Consider the following 20,535-nt stretch of genomic DNA (forward strand, 5'->3'; position numbering starts at 1 on the left):
TAATGTCTCTCAGCTCAGTCCGTCCCCGGTAACGCCTTCTCCGCAAGAGCTACGTTGGCATTGGCTCGTTAGTGCTCCCCGGGGCGTCAGGAGAGCAGCCAGGCGAGGATATTTTACCTGTGCGAGAGAGAGAGAGAGAGAGAGAGAGAGAGAGAGAGAGAAAGAGAGATGAGGGGGGATATATCAAGTCTGTAGCATATATATTTGTTTAACGGTATAAGACGAGTATCGAACATGACGCCTCTCCTCCCGAAATTGACCTCTCTCTTTGTGCAACTCTTTGGGCAACTCCACTATGGCTTTTAGGTGGTCATTTTTTGTTTTCTTGCCCTTGAACTGTTTTCTTTGCTGTAAAAAAACAAACAAAAAACTACAAGAGCGCAAACCCAAGAATAAAATCTATAGATGACTGAAATAGCATAAAAATCAATATAAAAAAAAAAATAGTACGGATCCATCCAAGCAACTGTACCAAGATTAGCAATTATGTAAGTGCTTAATGTTTTGCTCTTAAAGGGGAAAAAGTCCTAATTACCAAAGAGTAGAGAAAGGTTAAGGTTTAGTGGCAATACAGGCAGGTAAGGCAAGGTAAGATGGTAGGGTGATTAGGGTCCATTGCACCTTGATCCTCGCCAGGTGAGATTGTTCCTCCTGCTTACCTATGGCCTCCCGGGGGTTACAGGTGACTCTACAACGGGGGGGCACATGAAGGGGGTAGAGAACGGAAGGAGGGGGTAGGGAACGGGAGGGGTAGAAAACGGGGGAGTGGAGAACGGGGAGAGAGAGAGAGAGAGAGAGAGAGAGAGAGAGAGAGAGAGAGAGAGAGAGAGAGAGAGAGAGAGAGATAGTTAATTCATTTATGATTGTCTGTGATGAGTAGCGGTAAGGTAGGCGGGCGGGATGAGTGATAGTGATATTAGTGGTGGTGGTGGTGTGGTGGTGGTGGTGGTGGGGTGGTGATGGTGGTCTTAGTAATATTAATGGTGGTGGTCGCAGCGAGGAACACGTCCACTCCGCCCTTCCCCCCCACTGCTCCACATTGCTACCTGCTTATTCGCTGCTTTTACATGTTGGTGAAGTTCCCTGATCGTTCCACTTACATATCTTACCGGTGAGCTAGGCTGCTGGCAAAATCGGTATCTCTCTCTCTCTCTCTCTCTCTCTCTCTCTCTCTCTCTCTCGACCCGGAACCGACCGGTCAGAAGCATTTATTATGGATCGAGTGTCTGTGTGTGTGTGTGTGTGTGTGTGTGTGTGTGTGTGTGTGTGTGTGTGTGTGTCAGTGCCTGTCTCTTTATGCCTGTGTCTCTGTACCTGTTACCTGTCTGCCTCTGTCTGTGTATCTGCCTGTCTTTCCGTCTGTTTGTTCGTCGGTCAGTGTCTCGCCCACTGACTCATAATACCTGCTGATTGATTTTTTCCGTTAACTCTTCCGTGTGTGTTGCGCGCGTGGCCGCCTAATTGCCCTATCGGTGGTAATTGCCCCGTCATCGCGTTGGTGTAATTTGATGCCTTGACCCCGGGTGTCCTGATCTACGGCGGGAAAGGCCCAGAATTACGGAGGGGAGGCGCCCGAGTTGTGACTGTATGTGCGTGTGTGTGACTGTAGATGTGTGTGTGTGTCTACAATTAAGTGTATGTGTGTGTGTATGTGAGGACGTGCTATTGCGTGCATGTACGTCTTCCTGTGTATGTGTTTGTGTGTGTCAGTCAATACAAACACTTCCATATTCCTTTTGTGTAATTGGGGTTTTCTTTCTTTACTTCCAGATGTGAGGGGAGGCGGGCAGGATGGTAAAATGGGCCCAGGGGGAGCGTCGCCCCCTCCCTGGCGCCCCCCGCCCCCCGAAGCGGCGCCCGGTGGAGGCCCTGTTGGCCCTCGTGCTGCTCCTGCTGGTGGCCGCCGCTCTGCCCTGCGCCACCGCCGACCCTGCCCCGCGCCCAGGACAAGGTATGTGTTATTTCTATTTTCACAGTAATGGAGTGGCCCTAGAACCGGAGAAATGTATAAATGCCCTAAAATCCCCTAAAAAATGGTTCCCCGGTAATGATTAGATGGCTGGAGACTATTGTTCAGTATTTCCACAAGTAACAATACTCCCTTCGTGAGAGAGTTCAAGTCATAGGAAGGAGAAAATGCATAGGTAGGGATGTAGGTAGGTCGGCAGGAGTGGGGATTTCAGCTACGTAGGTATGGGTGAGAGGGTAGAAATTTGGGCGGATAAGTGTATGTGTGTCTGGGTGTATTTGTGTCTGGGTGGGGTTCAGATGGGTAGATGTGGGTGTGTCGGGGCGTGGGGTGTAGCGCGATGGAGTACTTTTTATCTCCCCAGCGCCTCCAGGTAAGATTCCATTCAGGTGTGTTACGGTGGCGTGTATCTGGTCCTGAGGGTGTCGACGCGTGGAAGCCTTGGCGTAGGTGAAAGGGTCTCTTGTTGGCTTCTCTTTTTTCCTCCTCCGTCATTACCATCGACGGTCATGCGTAAAGGTGGTATTGTTTTTTCTTCACTATCAAGCTGAGGGTGACTTTTCCCTGCTTTCATATTCACTTGACTGCGTTTGTAGTTCACCTCTCTTTTTATAGGTCAATGCTCTTTGCCTTTCAAACACGAATCAAAATGTATATTCGGTCTTGTATAATAATATAGTTTCATGTTTGCGTTTTAGAAAATTGCTACACTATGATTTTACCTTATCAGCAAACTATCGCCCCGTATATCCGGTTTTCTTCTTCCCGTACCCTCTCAGCATGAACCTCCATCACTGCAGCCACAGTCACTTGTATCTCGTCATTTGGGAATAGAATCTCGTCTCATGCAGGGCCGAGAATGATATTATCAGCTGTGGTTAGTGTCAGTTTGTCTCCATAGGTGGCGCTGAGCTCAAACGTGAGAACCTGCACGTTTGTTTGTTTCCTTTAGTTTTGCCTGAGAAATGTTGTACCATGTTAATTATGTTCGACGATTTTGTTTTTGTTTGAGTCACTAGGTACAATAATGGAACCGTGTACACGATATTATGACCTCACACGTTCCTCTTTGTGTTAGTCAATATATCGTCCGTCACTTCTACGTTACTTGCTGGGGGGCTTCGTAAATATTCATAACGTAATATTGCGCGGAGCTGCCGGGTGATGTTACTCGTGATATTAGCGGTATGAGTAACGAGGAGGCTTCACAGGGCATGCAGGGAGGGCCAAGGGCAATATGTAGATCCAGTATAATTTCAAGATGGTGAAGATCTAAGCGGGTCGTGGAAAGTTCAACAGAGAGCACCACTGCCTTCTCCTTACCACTCTCCGGCAAGATGGCCTATCGCACGCCCCTCCCGCTGCTGCCTTTTTCCCCACACACCCTCGTGCAGCCTTTTGATCGATTGTATCTGCACGCCAGGGCCCGGCAGCCTTGGGTTATTAGCGCCCTCTGTTGCAACCTCCATCAGATATAGGCTCTTGCATGTAACCCGCAGCTGGGAAAGGCAGGAGGGGATAACATCAGGTGCCGAAACCAATCAACACGCCAAACCCTCGCCGTATGGAGACAACACGTATAAATCTTAGGGATGCGCCGTTAAGGAGTGCCTAAACCTGGCTTTTATGACCTACTGTGGCTGTGGGTTGATTGCGGACGAGACAGGAGCATCGAGAGCCAGAAACAACAGCTGCTTTCACCTCGGGAGAGTTTTTAAGGCGAGGGAGGGCGCCGCCAGCGTTGTCCGGCTCTCTGATGATGGGCCGGCCTCGGTGCTTACCTGTCCGGCCCTCCGCTATCTCCTCCCACTACCTGGCTAACCCTTCATTACCCCCGCTCACCTGCTGCTTGCCTCGCCCGTTGCTTGCCTCTCCCGGCCACAACATTGTTTCAGCGTATTCGTCTTCCTCAGCCCTCCCAGTCATCGCTCATCGTCAGTGTTCCAGGCTCGCGTCATGTCCGACTCGTCTTAATATCTATACTCGTGCGTTATCTGGAGGTGAAGATTACACGTTCAGGCTCACTCTTCGACAGCGGTACGTTACGTCACTCGAGCGTCACGCGAGATGTGTTCTTGATTCTTTTTCGCTTGATATGCTTCGTGGCATTCCTTACCTTTTCCTTTTGCTATGAACCGTGTCCGTCTGCGAAGATTACAGTATCTACGACCACTCAAACTCCTGGAACTCGGCACATGTCTGCAATCTATATTCATAACCGAAGAATGTTTCAACGAGTCGGTCTAATCAAACACTTCGTCTCTTTCACCTTCGTACCGTCCAGGTGTTGCTGTTCCCCGGTGCTGAGATTGAGTGCAGAGAGTCGCGAGAAAATTGCTTCGGTGAGAGTGAGGCAGGTGCTTTATACATACCTGGGCAACGGGAGAAATGGACCTTAGCACTTTGTCTCCCTTGCAGCGTTTTAACAGTCCTGAGTACTAGAGAACATGCGTGTCTCTGTATGTGTGGGGGGAGGTATGGGACGGGGAGTGAAGGAAACCATGCTAACGACGAAGAGAATGAATGTAACACTTTTGGCGAGGATGTAAAAGAGAAAATTTAGCGAGAACGAGAAGAGAAATGCGTTAGAAGAGAACACCTTTAGCAAGAAAATAAGAGAAATCTTTTAGCTAGAACGAGAGAACAGATGCATCGAAAACGAATGAGATAACATCTTCAGCAAGAACGACAAGAACAAGTTTGGCTTAGCAAGAACGAATAAGATAACACCTTCAGCATATGTCGGTATTGAGGATTAAGCGACGGCATCAATCACCCGCGAACGTTCCTGGTTATTACTCCTTTGATGCATCGCTCGGGAGGCGCTGCACTGGATAATATTTTGAGCCGAGCTTTCCGGGAGCTAACCAACGCTCCGCTGTGAGATCTCTGTCCGCGGCTCTCTGCGTCACTCTGAGGTTGACGGAACGCTCATAAACCTCCCTGATGGCCGAGCTCTCGATGGAAATGTCGATTAGTTCGTGTAAAATTAAAATTCAGTGTTTGATTGCATTTTGAACGAGAAACTGATGGAAATGGATTGTCCTTTGAGCGGCGGCGGCGGCGGGCAGCAGCTGCAACATCAGAGGCCAATAAATTAAATTCGCTTTGGAAACTTGAATAAAAGTGTTATTTACTGGACACAATTGGCCAAAGGATTTCAATAGATGTCCTTAATAGACGCACAGATATCGCGATCGGATTTGAAAGCACCGATTATTGGCTTAATGGATCAACCAGGCCAGGAAAATGAATTAAAGGAGAGAGAGAAAATCCACCTGTACATGAATAAAAGATGCAAATAAACTTTCATTCCCAACTCGTTAACAACCAAAAAAAGAAAAAAAAAGGAAAGAAAACGTAAGGAACATTGCATCTGAATTTGATGAATGGCTGCTGTCCGGGGCGGGGAAGGCGTTGTTGTGTGCACAGGGCCCCGGCGACCTGTTTGGCGGCGGCGAAAGAGATGTTTGTGCAAATGCTGCCGCAGCTGCTGCTGATGATGATAGTGATGCGGGGTCGCCCAAGGTGGTGTCTGGGCGGGGTCAGGAGGGCACCGACCGACCCGATGACTACTATTGGGTCAAAGGGTGGAGCACAGAGAGATAAATTGGGGGTGGGGGGGCTGGTGGATAAACTGAGGTAGAAATGGAGAGAGAAAAGTAGAGAGGCTGAGGTAGAGATACAGAAAGAGATGAAGGCTGAGGTAGATAGATAGGTAGGAAGGTAGAGATGTAGAAAGAAGGAGATTGATAGATAGATAGATGATAATAACTGAGGGCACACTACTACTTTTACGACGATACTTTTACTACTACTACTACTACTACTACTACTACTACTTCAACTAACAATAATGACAAGAGTATTAACCATATAATCGTGACGGGGGGATCAGCCAGTCCTGTCCCTGACTTGCACTTCTTCGAGGCGCCGACAACAACAACACAGAGTAAACAAACAAGAAAACATAAGCGTAGACACAAAGAAAACGGGAAAATACTGCACAAATAAAACTCAGACTCCTCCATAAAACATTCATATTTTTCATAGATTTGGTGGTGCGTAAATATGTGAGATGTAAAGGCAAATATGAAATGATGAAATATGGAAAAGTAAAAAGTGATGAAATATGGAAACTCAAAATCTAAGAGTGTACGCAAAAAGTGAATGAACGAAAATGAAAGGTAGTTCTGATTGGCGATTTTCACAAGGCGTCAACCGGCAAGAATAGGAAAGGGGATAAAAAAAGTAAAAGAAAAAAAGAGCAAACTTGTGACGTAATGTGACGGGGATAAAGATGGAGATGTATGATGAATAAAAGTATGGAAGGAGAAGGAAGAGGAGGAGGAGGAGCAGGAGGAGGAGGAACACAAATCATAAGGAAATAAAGAAAAAAAAGTTCACGAGGTAGGAAAAGAAAAAAACAATAGGATGGATGATGAGAGAGAGAGAGAGAGAGAGAGAGAGAGAGAGAGAGAGAGAGAGAGAGAGAGAGAGAGAGAGAGAGAGAGAGAGAGAGAGAGAGAGAGAGAGAGAGAGAGAGAGAGAGAGAGAGGAAACAGAGACAATTACACATACAAATCGCCAGACACACACGCAAACAGGCAGACAGACGCAGACAAACAGACGACACACCTGTACGCAGAGTAACAGACAGAGACAAACAGGTAATCACATGCGCGCACAGACACACACGAGCGGGCACAGAGACAAACAAACAGCTGCCACACTACGATTACAGGGGACGAAGGGAAATAACAGTAATTGGTCAAATAGGTTATGAGACGGCGCTGGGAAGAGGGAGGAAGGGAAGAGGTGGGAGAGGGAGGGAGGGAGAATGGAAAGGGAAGGTGGGGGAAAGATAGAGAGGAAAGCACCACTAACCATTTTCTTTCTCTCTACATCTTTTCCCTCTTTTTCCTCATCTTCTGTTTTTCCATCTTCCATTTTTTATCTTTCCACTTTTCATCCGTTGTCCTCTTCCACCTCCTTTGCAGTTTCTTACCTTCTCTTTTCCACCTCTGTCTCCTTTTTCTTTTTTGCCCATTCTATTATCTCTTATCTCTTCCTTTTTTCTCTTTTCCCTTTCAGTTTTTTACATAATTTTCTCCTGTTTTCCACCTCTGTCTCCTTTTCCTTTTTTGCCGTTTCTATAATCTCTATCTCTTCCATTTTTCTGTTTTCCCCTTCAGTTTTTCACATAATTTTCTCCTTTTCCATCCTGTGTCTCCTCCTTTTCTTTTTCCTACTATTCCCTCTCTATCTTCCTCCTACTCTTTTTCTAATACTTTTTACTTAACCAACTCTTCCTCTTTTGCTACCTTTTCTTCTTTCCCATCCTCTGTATCTTCCTCCTTTTCCTCTACCTACTATTCCGCCTCTCTTCCTCCTTCTCCTTTTCTGATACTTTTTCCTTTACCTTCTCTTCCTCTTTTGCTATCTCTTCTTCATTTCCATCCTCTGTCTCTTTCTTCCCTTCCTCCTCCACTCCCTCTCCCTACTTTTCCGCCTCTTTTTCCGCCATCCAGCGTCTCCTCTTCGTACCTTTATTGTCCGTCCCTCCACCCCCTCCACCCTTTCCATCAATTTTGCGGCCTGGAACGTAATTTTCTGCTCCCGAGCCAAATGCCAGAACGCCATCACGCTCCTCTGCACCCACAATAAGCCTCGTTGAAGCTTATGGAGAATAAACCTTCCGCGGGGAAAATGAAGAAGAAAAAAGAAAGTAGTATTGAATTAACGTTTTTTCCCTCCCTTTCATTCTGTATATGGTTGGTAGAGAAGCTTAGGTCGCGTAATTCTGTTTTTTTTTTGTGTGTGTGTGATTAAATTTGAGACTGTAAAAATATAAGGGTTAATTTATAGTTTTTTCCTTTTCTTTTTTTTCTTTTTTTCTTTATTTTTTGTAATGTGAGGGAAAGGTAATGAGTGAAATGAAGGTTAATTTAGTAAAGCCTCATTTTTCCGGATACGGTATATTGGAGAGAGAGAGAGAGAGAGAGAGAGAGAGAGAGAGAGAGAGAGAGAGAGAGAGAGAGAGAGAGAGAGAGAGAGAGAGAGAGAGAGAGTTATCCAGCCAGCCCCCCAAACAAACACAGTCGTAAACACGGATACCATCGCTAACAGGTGAAGGAAGGAACAGGTGAAATCCGCGTGACCCCCTGACCTCGCTGACCACCCCTTAGCTGTGTGTGTGTGTGTGTGTGTGTGTGTGTGTGTGTGTGTGTGTGTGTGTGTGTGTGTGTGTGTTGGTATTGTTGTTGTATGCAGCGGCCTTTTGTTCTTCTTTGTCGTCGTCTTTTACAACCCCCATCACTGCTCTCTCGCTTTCGTCCTTCTCTCTTTGCCTCCTCCTCCTCCTTCTTCACCTCCCGTTTCTCCTCCTCTTCTTGCGCCTCCCTTCTCTTCCTAACGTGGGATGAGGTAGTAACGGTTTCGCAATGGGCTCGGTAACAAATGCCTGATATAAGACTTTACCTTTGGCTGAACAGATGAAGTGGGTAATGACACCTGAGTCTTATTGGGCAATTATGATAAGATAGGAAGTGGAGGACGGCTACCTGTGGAGAGAGAGAGAGAGAGAGAGAGAGAGAGAGAGAGAGAGAGAGAGAGAGAGAGAGAGAGAGAGAGAGAGAGAGAGAGAGAGAGAGAGAGAGAGAGGGGGGGGGGGGGAGGAGAAAGTAGATAAGACAAAGGTAGCAGAAACACAAGACTTAGAATATCTTGGTTAAAGTTGACTTGGGTTGGAGAAAGCGGTGGTGATGTGGTGGTGGTGGTGGTGATAGGATGGTAGTGGTGGTGCTGTGCTTCTGTATGTGATGGTAATGGTGGTAGCGGTGGTGTTGATAGTTGTAGTGATAACATTAGTGGTAATATTTTTGGTTGAGATGGTGCTGATGATTGTGGTGGTGATGATGGCAGTGGTGGTAGTAGTAGTGGGGATAGTGGTGGTGGTAGTGGAGATGATTGTGTTGACGATAGCATTGGTGGTAGTGATGATAATCGTAAAGCCAGAGATGGTTGTGTTGTCTGTGTGATTGGCAGTGGTAGTAGTAGTAGCAGTAGTAGGGGCAGTGGTGGTGGTGGTGGTGGTGGTGGCGAGGACCGTGGTACTCGTAGTAAGCATCGCTCGGGGCAAGACAGCACTATAATTTACGACCACATTGATGATTCGGAAATTAGTTTGCCACCTTTCTTGGAGGGAGCTTTCTAGACTGGCATCCCTGGCTTCTCTCTCTCTCTCTCTCTCTCTCTCTCTCTGTTCTTTTTCTTTTTCTTCTTCTTCTTCTTCTTCTTCTTCAAGCATGCAGAGAACAACAGACAAAAATAAATACACACACACAAAAGCAAATCAAAACACACACACACACAACACCCCTCCCTCCCAAACAACCTTCCTCCCACACACACAACCCCTCCCCTCCTCCCCCCTTCCTAACACACACACATGAAACACAACAGAACAGAACATTCGGGGCAGGAAGAAGAGACGACGAGCCCCTGACTGTATGTGTTGCTGTTGATTCAGGAAGCCCATTGTCGGAACTCATTTAAGTTTGTGTTTGAGTTGGTGTGGTGGCGAGCAGAGGAGTATAGTGGCTCTTGGCCCTCCCAGATGAGATGGAACAAGAGGAGAAGGAGGAGGAGGAGGAGGAGGAGGGTGCCAAGGTGGTGCTTCCTCTAACTTCCTAATTAACCTGTATTGTCTTCACTTCGCGTCCTTGTGAAGTGAATTTTTATCTTGCGAAAGAACCCCAGCAGATGAGAGAGAGAGAGAGAGAGAGAGAGAGAGAGAGAGAGAGAGAGAGAGAGAGAGAGAGAGAGAGAGAGAGAGAGAGAGAGAGAGAGAGAGAGAGAGGGGAGGGGGGGGGTTAGATAGTTAGTTAGTTGCCTGGGCTCCTCGAAGGTAATCATCTCCGTCTCTTTATGGCAAACTTATTACAGTCTTTAGGAGGGTAGAGGGGCTTGCTTTGGCGTTCAAAATAAAGGAGAAAAAAGATATTAGCGAAGATTGGTTTGGTAAAAGGAAAAAAAGCTCGTCTGTCCCCCGATCATAATTCTCTCTCTCTCACACAAACAAACAAACCAATCGAGAAACAAGCAAAGAAGCAGTGCCCTAACCTTAAAAATACACACAAGAGAGAGAGAGAGAGAGAGAGAGAGAGAGAGAGAGAGAGAGAGAGAGAGAGAGAGAGAGAGAGAGAGAGAACGGTAAAAATCGGAGGAATAAGAGGTTTCCGTCAGCGGAGGGTGAGTAATGGAGGGGAGGAATGCAGGAGGTGGGGAGGGGGTGTTTCGGATGGAGGGGGAGAAAATTGGTCGTTAGGGCCGGGGAGTGGGAGGGAGGGAGGGAGGGAGGTTAGGTGGGAGGGACTATGGAAGGGCAGCTGCAGAGTTGGAGGCTGACGAGAAGAAAGTCGGAGAAAAAGCAAAAGATGAAGCTGGATAAGAATAAAAAAAAAATAAAATAAAACAGAAATTGGGTGCTTCTAGATAACGCTGACAATGAAATATACACATAAAACAATAACTCAAACTGTAATGAAGCAAAGAAGATGGACAGTTAAAATGAATTATCGAATGTATAGGAAGAGCAACATGAGGATAGAACTATTGAGATGAAAGTATATGGAAAATAAGTAGAAGGAAGTAACCATGTAAAAAAAAAATATAATGAAGATAGAAAAGTTAGGAAAACATGGCAAGGAAAGTACAGGGTGAGAAATATAATAAGAAAGGTATAGAGAGAAAAGTACCGGTAGGGAAACATCGGGAGAAAAATATAGGGAGGAAATAGAAGTCATAACAATAATACCGGGAAAGGAGAGGGATAATAACACTAAGGGAAGGAGGTTAAGGGAAAGGAAGAGGAGGCGGAGAAAGAAATTAGAAAGGAAGCCGTAATAATAGAGGGAAGAGAGGGACAATAATACTAATAACAAGGGGAGGGGGAGAAGGGAAGGGAAGGGAAGAGGAGGAGGAGGAGGAGGAGGAATGTATGGGAATAGGAATAGGGGGAGGGGAGGGGGGAAGGGGGGGCAGGCAGGCAGGTATGTGTTCCCATGACTTAGGTTTCTCAATAGGCCGCGGGTTGGTGGCTGTCGCTGAACGGAACACAATGAACGAATCTCTGCCTTCGGTACCGTGCGTTCCCTGTGACTTACACATTCACAGGCATCAGAAGGAAAAGGAGGAGGAGGAGGAGGAGGAGGAGGCAAAGATGATGATGGTAGGGACGAGGAGTCAAAGAAAAAGGAAGAAGTGAGGTACAAAAAGAAAAGGGAGGTGAGGAAGTATCTTAATAGTAAAGGAGGAGGAGGAAAAGGAGAATAAAGACGAGGAAAAAAGGAGGTGAGGAGGCATCTCTACAGTAAATTCATAAGAGGGAGGAGGAGGAGGAAAAGGAGGATAAAGAGAAAAAGAATGACCCAAAAAGAGGCGGAGGAAGAATCATACCAATAGTGAACACAGGAGGAACAGAAGGAAGAAGAGGAGGAGGGGAAGAAAGAGTGAAGAACAAGAAGGGAATTGAGGTGAGAAGTCAAGCCCATACTGAACACAAAATGATGACGAGGATGAGGATGAAGAGTGAGAGGGAAGGCGAGTAAGAAGAACAAGAGAAGGAGAAGAAAAGACTTAGGGAACACAACGGGGAGCCAAAGAGATCCGCAACCATATAGCAAACACACGAAGAGATGCCCTTTCGCTCTGGGGCCAAACGTTTGAGTAAAATACGCAGACGCTAAGTTTACATATATTATTTCTTAACCTGCTCGCGTACACAGTAATTACCGTGTTGATTGTAGGTTAAGGGGCGTGGGCGGGACAACACTGCCACTCCCGCCCAGTTCTCCAGCGACCTTAAGACCTCGTTGGGCGGGAATGGGCGGGGAGAAGGGTAGGGATAGGACGGGAGAAGGGTGGTGGGTGGAGAGGCAGGATAAGAGTAGGTGGAAAAGGGCGGGGATGCGAGACTGAGATTGGGGTGAGGAAAAGGAAAGGAGAATATTGCACAAAGGTGAAAAGTGTAGTTAGTTAGGTGGGTGTAGGGGCACATGGGGAGGCTGCAATAGATGGTGTAGAAGGGTGGTTAAAGGAGGATGAGGAAGAAGGATGGGAAAGGGAGGATGAGGAGGAGGAAAAGGAATATAAGCAAAGGCGAAAGGTTGAGATAGGTAAGAAAGAAGAATATAGAGGGAAAAAAAAAGAAAAAAAGGTGGAATGAAGATGGAGGAAAATATTAAGGGAAAAGAATGAAGAAGGTTTAAGAGGAAGGTGATGCGGAAAATGAAGATAGGGAAGAAGGAGGAATAGGGAAGGAAAGGAGTGCGTGAAAGAGGAGGAGGAGGATGAAGGGAATGCGAGGGAGAGAAAATTAGGTTGGGAGTGCATAATTGAGGCTATACGAGACTAGCGGAAGAGGAACGGCGAGGAACGTGGGAGGTAAGAGGAGAGAGAGGAATGGAAGGAATGAAGGAGGGAGAGAAGGAAGGAAGGAAGTGGCAGATTGAACGCTGCAGACAGTACTGCGTAACATATTTCCTCTCCCCCTTCTCTCTCTCTCTCTCGATAGAACACAAAAATGAAAAAATGAAAACGCCACGTGTCACTTGTGATTCATCGGGTTAAGTCAGGAGGGGGAGGAGGAGGAGGAGGAGGAGGAGGAGGAGGAGAAGGAGGAAGAGGAGGAGGAGAGGAGGAGGTAGTGCCTGGCGTGGACGTTGTACGAATGAAACATGTACGAGAGAGAGAGAGAGAGAGAGAGAGAGAGAGAGAGAGAGAGAGAGAGAGAGAGAGAGAGAGAGAGAGAGACGTAACGCGAGATGGAGAACTATCAGAAGGGAAGGGAAGAAAGCGACAGCGAGGAGAGGAATGAAGGGAAAGAGGAAAGAAGGGAGGGGCGGAGGCATGGAGGGAAAAAATGCAGGAAGGGATGAGAAGAGGAGAGAGGGAGGGAAAGAAAAGAGGGCAGATAGATGAGAGGGCGGATGCAAGCGGAGATGAGATAAGGGAAGAGAGAGGAGGGAAGGGAAGAGGAAAGAAGGGAGGGAAGGGAAGAGGAGGAGTCATGCAGGGATGTGAAAAGAGGGCTTAGGGAGGGATGAAAGAAGGGGAGGGGCAAGGGGAAGGGAGAGAGGAAAGAAGGGAAGGGAGAGGCGATAGCAGGCAGGCATGGAGGAAGGGAGGGAGGGAAGGAGAGGGGAGAGATTGAAAAGAGGAAGGCAGAGGGAGGGAGGCGGTTGGGAGGGAGGGAGGGAGGCTGACATATGTTAATTTAGGGATAAGCTTGTGATGTTTCTTTTGTCAATGTGTTTTGCTTATGGATCTGCATCTGATTCTTCTACCACGTGTCGACTTTGATTTATGGGACGTATTTGTTCAAGTTTTTGCTCCGCGCGTCCTGATGTGGAGTTGATAATGGTGGACGGCGAGGCGGAGGCAGAGGGGCATCGGATTCTTCCCCGCTGTATGTTGTTGCTGGTCGTCGCTTCTGTTTGCTGCTCTTTCGGCCTGTCTTGTCGGGTGGTTGTGGGTATGTGGTGGTGACTTAATTTAAAGGGTATTATTCTCGGTTTGGTATTGGGTTAGCGTGTATCGTTAGTTCTTCTTTATCTTCTTGTTCTTGTTCCTCTTGTTCTTTTTTTCTCTTGTGCATCATGTTTTTCTTGTTCTTGTTCTTCTTTTCTTCTTATTTTTTTCATCTTCCTTTGCCATCATTATTATTTTTATTTTCCTGGTCACTCTAACTTCACTGCTTACTACTTATATCAATATTTCATGTACTTATCTGTAGCTCTTTGCCTATAATTGCCTACATCACTCTCCTCTTTAATCCACCTCATCCCTCCTTTCTCACGTCGTGCCACGAGTCCTCCACCTCTAATGCTCCTCCTCTTCCTCCTGCTGCTCCTCCTCCTCCTCCACCTTTTATATCATTCCCCCATAAGCCTCTTTACCAACCAGGATGGTCCATTAATGGGAAGGGCATCTCGACTGTGTCACTCCCCCTCACAGACAGACAGACCAGACGAACTCCTGTAACCTTTTTCCTTTTCTTTTTTTTCTTCATTAGCTTCATGGAACATTCTCCCCTACCTCTCCCCCCGCCCTCGCCTCCCATTTTCTATTCGCGTCAGGATGAGCTTCTCTGCTGATGGAGTGGAGGGCAGATATTTTTTGAGGCTGCCTGACGTCACGCATCTCCTCGTGAAGGCTAAATGAAAGGACCATTTCGCCGCGTACGCTGATGGATGCGAGTTGTCTCACTGAAGGAGGATGCGAGAGAGAGAGAGAGAGAGAGAGAGAGAGAGAGAGAGAGAGAGAGAGAGAGAGAGAGAGAGAGAGAGTAGAGCGAAGTAGTTGGAGAGATGAATACACGAGATTAAACTTTAGAGAATATGAATTAAGTTTACAGAATTTCAGTGTCAGTGTGCAGAAGAAAGTCACATACGAAGAAACAACAACAACAACAACAACAACAACAACAACAACAACAACAACAACAACAACAACAACGGCTTTGATCATCCTAATGTAGACTAGAAAAAATAATATACTTCCAGGTGAGAGGGAGAAGGGGAGAAGAGAGGAGGAGGAGGAGGAGGAGGAGGACGAGGACGAGGAGGAGCAGGGAGGAGGAGGGAGGTGAAGGGATGTTCCAGCTTAAACGGTCAGCGCCACCTGTTGTGAATAGCGGGAAGCGTGTATAAAGGGTCTCAGTGAGGCCTAGCGACTCAGGGCTGGGCTGGCGGAGGCTTACTAAGGCTTGATAGGGTGGGGCTGGTCGTGCCTAGGGCGTGATAGGGCTGCAGGGAGGTAGGGTGAGGCTTAGCGGGTTCTGATAGGGTCTGGTTTTGTCTTGAATGGGTTTGACTGGACTTGGGTTGGTCTGGGTGGGACTTGAGGTCTAGGAAAGGGAGAAATGGCCTGGAATACTGTCTTAGGATTGTCTAATAGGGTCTAGTTAGGTTTTGAACAGGTTTGGAAGGACTAGGAAGGGGCTGGTTGTGGCTTGAGAGGGTTTGATAAAATGGGTAAGGGTCTGAACGGTGTCTGAGGAAGGTCTCATAGGGTCTGGTGATGACTGGACTTAAATGATTCTAGGTGACGTCTGATGTGCTGTCATGTAGTGGGAAAGGGTCTGAACGGTGTCTTGAGGTGGTCTTAAAAGGTCTAGTAAGCTTGATAGTGTCTTGTATAATCTTTATTGGACTGAACTGAGGCTTGATGGGGTATAAAGGAGTCCCAAATGAACACCACTGTTGGGATCTTTTCACTGTGGTAATACAGTTTCTCTAATTTAAAGGTGTGTTGAAGGGTCTGAAATGTGTCTTACGAGGGTCTGTCAGGTAGGGTTTGGCGAGGTTGGTTGGGATGGTCTAAACCGGGATAGGTTTGACGCTGGCCTGACCGGGACACGCCCCTCGCCCACTCATTATTAAGTGCCCCCAAATGTCAGACGCAACGGGGAAAAAAGAGCCACGAACCGGACTGATGGGCTCTGGGTCTTTTATTCCCGGCCATTGATTCCCGCGAGCCGCCAGGAGGGAAGAGGAAGAGGAAGAGGAAGAGGAACCGTGTCTGTAACATTTCACGTCTTCCTTCCCTCTACTTCCTCTTTCTTCTTCTTCCTGTTTTTGTTTTTCTTTCTGTTCTTCTTCCTGTTTTTTCCTTCTTCTTGTTCCTCTTCCTTTTTTAATCTCCTTCTGTAATTCTTTGTTCATGATCGTCTTCTTTTTCGCCTTCCTTCTTTTCCTCCTTCTCATTTTACTGATTTTCGTTTACTTCTTGCTCTCCATTTTACTGTTTTTTTTTTTTTTTACCTTTTCTCCATCTGTTCCTCCTCCTCCTCCTCCTCCTCTTCCTCCTCCTCCGCCTCATTCTCCTAGTCTTTTTTTTTCTCCTCCTCATTTTTTTTCTTCCTCTACCCTCGTTCCATCTCTCCGCGGCGGCCTGGCCAGTGGTGAAAATAGGTGCCAAGAAGAAGGATGCGATATTGTCGTGCTAAAGGTGATGACCCCGAGGAAAATGGCTCTGCGTCGTGTGTGTTTGTGTGTGTGTATGTGTGTGTGTGTGTGTGTGTGTGTGTGTGTGTGTGTGTGTGTGTGTGTGTGTGACGGTAATGATGATAATGACCTCAGCTCAATCCATTCTCACTCATGTCGTTGTGATGGGGATCGTGACTTCGGCGTGGCGGTGGGGGCGAGGGGGCGGTCAGTCAGTCGGGCGGTCCAGGGGTCTCGGGCGGTATGGGAGGGGCGGGGCAGACCAGCACGAGTGGGGCGGGGGTTCACACGAGTTCGATTGAGGCTCCCCAGGTTCCCACGTGATCGAATGTTGTCCACGGTCACTGCTATACAACCCTTCTGCCGTAGGTCTTTCAGTAGAGCCCGGCGGAGCGGATGGAAGAGGAGGAGTAGGACCGTGAAGGGGACGATGAGTACGGTAGGGCAGGGCAGGGCAGGGCAGCCGGTGGTGTTGTGGTAGCGAGGGGAATGATCGGGGAGTGTCCAATGGTAATGGTAGGGGAGGAGGAGGAGGAAAGAAAGGAAAGGGCAGAGGGGAAAGAATATTAGTGGGTGGCGGTGTGGGAATGAGGGAAGTGAATGAGGCTGTGTCTAATAGCAATGACAAAGGAAAGGAGAAAGAGGAGGAAAAGGAAAAAGGAGATGAGGAGGAAAGAGAGTAAGTAGGCAACGAAAAATCGAAGTACTAAGAGAAAGAAAATGAGCAGGAAAGGAAATGGTCGACTCTTGTGGTGTTTGAAGAGGAAGGAGATGAGGAGGGAAAAAAGTAAATGGGCAAGGAAAAGATGGAGAAGTACTATAGGAAGAAAAGAAGTAGTGGTATCAGGAAAGGAACTGGTACACTGTGAGGGTAGTTAAAGAAAATGAAAAGGAGAAAGAGTAAGTGGACAACGAAAAAGAAGATGAAGCAGAACTATGAGAAAGAGGAGAAGGATCGGGAAAGGAAATGGTAAACTGTAGAGGGTATTTGAAGAGCAAGAAAATGCAGTCGAAAGCACAATTAGGCAACGAAAAAAATGCAGTACTCGGGGAAAGAGGAGGAGCAGCAGGAAAGGACGGAGTAAACTGGGGGAGGAGGAGGCATATAGTGTCGTGGGGGAAGGGGATGGTGAAGAGGCCCGGGGTGGGTTCATGTGGAGAGTGACGGTCGCCCATTGTCCCTTTCCGCCACTTAGACTCTTAATTTTATCTGGCGGGGCAAAGAGGCAGGTAGACGAGGGGCGGGGGGGGCGCTCGGGTGAGAGAGAGAGCAAGAGAACGAGAGAGCGAGAACTAGAGAGAACGAAAACGAGACCGAACAAGTAAGAGGAAAGGGACTGTATATTGTATAAGCCTCCTCACTCCGTCCCTGTTGAGAGCGAGAGAGGGAAAGGGAGAGAGCAAGAGAGAGAGAGAGAGGGAGCCGCGTCTCGTCTATATTTAGTGGGCGGCCTGTTTACGTGTTTCCATAATAGCCGGTGTAGGGGGCGCTTAAGGGCCGCACAATGGAGGAGCGAGGCTTTATGCAGAGGCTGACAGGCGGGCGAGTGCAGGAGGTAAACACAGAAAGGATTAGGGCCGCGGAGAGGAAGGATCCCCCTGTCACCTGTATGGAACTCTCCTGTCGCGTAGGGAATCCTTTTTACCTCTCCTCTTGAGCCCTTCTGTGTTCTGTAGTGGCTCTCTTCTTTATCAACTCTTTCTCTTTCCCATCTTTCTCTCACTCGCTTTCTCTTCAATCCTCTTCGCCTTTCTGTTCTGTTTTGCTTCTCTCCTTTATCAGCTTTTTTCTCTCCTCTCCTTCTCTCTCGTTCTCTCTTCAATTCTCCTTCTTTTTTGTGTTCTGTTGTGGTTCTCTTCTTTATCAACTCTTTCTCTTTCCCATCTTTCTCTCACTCGCTTTCTCTTCAATCCTCTTCGCCTTTCTGTTCTGTTTTGCTTCTCTCCTTTATCGACGTTTTTCTCTCCTCTCCTTCTCTCTCGTCCTTTCTCCAATTCTACTTCCCGTACTGTGTTCTTTAGTGCTTGTCTTCTTTATCTACTCGTTCTTTCTCTCTCGTCCTCTCTCCAATCCTCCTTATCTTTCTGTGTTCTTTTGTGCTTCCCTCTTTTATCAAACCTTTATCTTTCTTTCTCTCCCCTCCTTCGTTCTCTCTCCAAGTCTCTTCAGTCTCAAGTAAACATTGTGTCTACTTTGTTTACTATTATTGTCTGTTTTTTTTTTGGGGGGGTTGTATTTTTCACTTACGTAGTCTCTGTTTAAAGGTCTTGCGTCTCATATTAAGAGTTCTCGTGAGTCTTTCAGGATTTCTCTCCGGCTCACGTACGCCCTAACCTTTCTCGTATCGGATGTCCTCATGTTTCTTACACTCGTCTGCATTCTTGCTTATTCCCTCTTCTTCTTTCTCCACCTCCTCCTCCTCGTCTTCGTCCTTAGCGGCTCCTTTAGCTATCCTCGTGTGCGCCCTCCTTGGTCTTGTCCCTTTTTTTTCTTTTCTTTTTCTCTTTCGCATCTTTATTTTTTTATCTTTTTTTCCACCTCCACGTTTCTTATTCTTCCCTTTCCTTTTCTCTTATTCACCGTCGTCCTATTTTATCTTTTAGTCCTCCTCCTTCTTCTCCCTTCTTCGTCTCCTCCTTCTCCTCCTCCTCCTTTTCCCTTCTTAGTCTCCTCCTTCTCATCTTCATCTTCGTGTTTTTTCCTCGCCTCCATCTTTATCCTTTTCCTCATCCACGTCTTTTTTTCTTCCTTTTCCCCTAATCATCGTCTTCCCTTTCGATCTTCTGGCACTCCTCCTCCTCCTCCTCCTCCTCCTCCTCCCTCTTCGCCCTGCCCTTGTCTCCTGTTTCATTACATTCTCTCTCTTGCCCAACAGTCGCGCCTCTCATGTCCCTCGGCTTGTTTACTTTGAGGTTTAGCGTTCGTCTTACGAGGAACTTTTGCTGCAGTGCACAACTCCGGCTCCCCGCGTCTTACTGGGGTCTTTTTTGTGTGTGTGTATATTTTGTCGGATTATTTTATTTAGGGGATGTGTCCTTCGGTGAATCCCGTCTGTACGTCTGTCTGTTTGTTTATCTGTCTTTCTCTGTGTGTCTGTCTTTATATGTATATCTATCTGTTTCTTGCTGTCTTTCTCTATTTAGCTACCTACTTAACTATATTTGTGTGTGTATTTATCTATTTACATATCAGTCGGTCTCTTATCCTTTCATCTCCATTCCATTTTGTCCATATACTTATTTGTTTTTAGTCATTTATGTCTTTCTATCTATCTTTATCTATTTTTCTATCTGCCTATGTATCTTTCTATCTATTTATGTTTCTATCTATCTATCTATTTCCTCATCCCGTCCTCACGCTGCAAAACCCGTCTTTGTGGATAGCGATAATGTGCTTAACGAAGACGTGAAGGGCGTCGTGATTACTAATAAGGCGGCACCGTTGTCGTCCAGCCCCTCGCGACGTACCTTCAGAAGCGTTCCCGGAAAAGGTTTTGTGTAATCGCCGCGAGACTGAATAAAAAATTGTGAAGGAGAGAAGAAGGTAAGCGCCTGTCCCTAAGCGGCTTACGGGATGTTGTGGGTACTGGACACCGCCTGTATGTACGTGTGTGTGTGTGTGTGTGTGTGTGTGTGTGTGTGTGTGTGTGTGTTTTCATTTTTGCCATGATATCTATCTTTCTGTCTGTCTTCGTGTGCGTGGGTGTTGTGGGGTAGGCCCGGTAGGGGGAGGTTGCGTGTTGTCCTGTCTGTCTGTTAATCTGTTTAAACGTTCATGTCTGTTTATCTGTTTTTCTGACTGTATCTGTCTATCCTATTTAATGTTTGTTTGTCTCTGTCACTAAGTTTTGCATTTAATCTAAGAAAAGACAAGCTGCGGGATGGGATCGGGGCAGGAGGGTCGGGGCGGGGACAGGCGAAACGGAGATGGTTGTTGTTGTTGGTGGTGGTGGGGGTCATGGACTGGCAGGAGACGGGACACATACTTCCAATCTCTCTACGAGTAAGTCTCCACCCGAAATTGACCTCTCTTTTGGCTACTCTTTACTTTTTACTTTTGTGGGAGCGGCGAGTAGAGGGCTTTTTTTTTTTTTTTTACCCTTTTTGTTGCCCTTGAGCCGTATCCTTTGATGTAAAAAAAAAGAAAAAAAAGTGGTCCCTGAGTGAAGACGTTCGGCTGTAGCTCCAAAACTAAACATGGGGTGTTCAAGAAAATACTCTCACTGTGATTCTCATTCAAAATTACCCTTATAGACTGTCACCTACCTCTGCTTAACGTAACCTAACCTAACATAACGTAAGCTTGCCTGTTAATGAGTAAGCGCCACATACCATTAGAGAGACGCAAGACCTTCAAATAGAAACGAAATGAAAAATACTCCACACACACAAAAAAAAGTGAAACAAGAAGCATACACAGACGGGACGGGGCGGGTCGGGGTATGGGGTCGAGAGGGAGAGATGGGGTGGGGGTCTGGGTCGGGGCGGGGTATACATGCACCGCAAACTCGCCGCGCCGTGACGAGGATGTAAATTAATCAGACGAGCGGCGATGTT

At 47.0% G+C, this 20,535-nt stretch overlaps 1 protein-coding gene across 1 annotated transcript in view; it reads left to right on the forward strand.

Moving 5' to 3' along the window:
• LOC127001343 (netrin receptor unc-5-like) overlaps positions 1 to 20,535 on the forward strand; it is a 137,115-nt gene that overhangs the window by 42,103 nt on the left and 74,477 nt on the right. Inside the window, exon 2 of the mRNA XM_050865836.1 lies at positions 1,771 to 1,951. Within this exon, the coding sequence (XP_050721793.1) occupies positions 1,792 to 1,951 (160 nt within the window). The 5' untranslated portion in view covers positions 1,771 to 1,791. The remainder of the gene's footprint in view (positions 1 to 1,770; positions 1,952 to 20,535) is intronic.

Source organism: Eriocheir sinensis, chromosome 2 (genome assembly GCF_024679095.1).
Source record: "Eriocheir sinensis breed Jianghai 21 chromosome 2, ASM2467909v1, whole genome shotgun sequence".
Classification (NCBI taxonomy): domain Eukaryota; kingdom Metazoa; phylum Arthropoda; class Malacostraca; order Decapoda; family Varunidae; genus Eriocheir; species Eriocheir sinensis.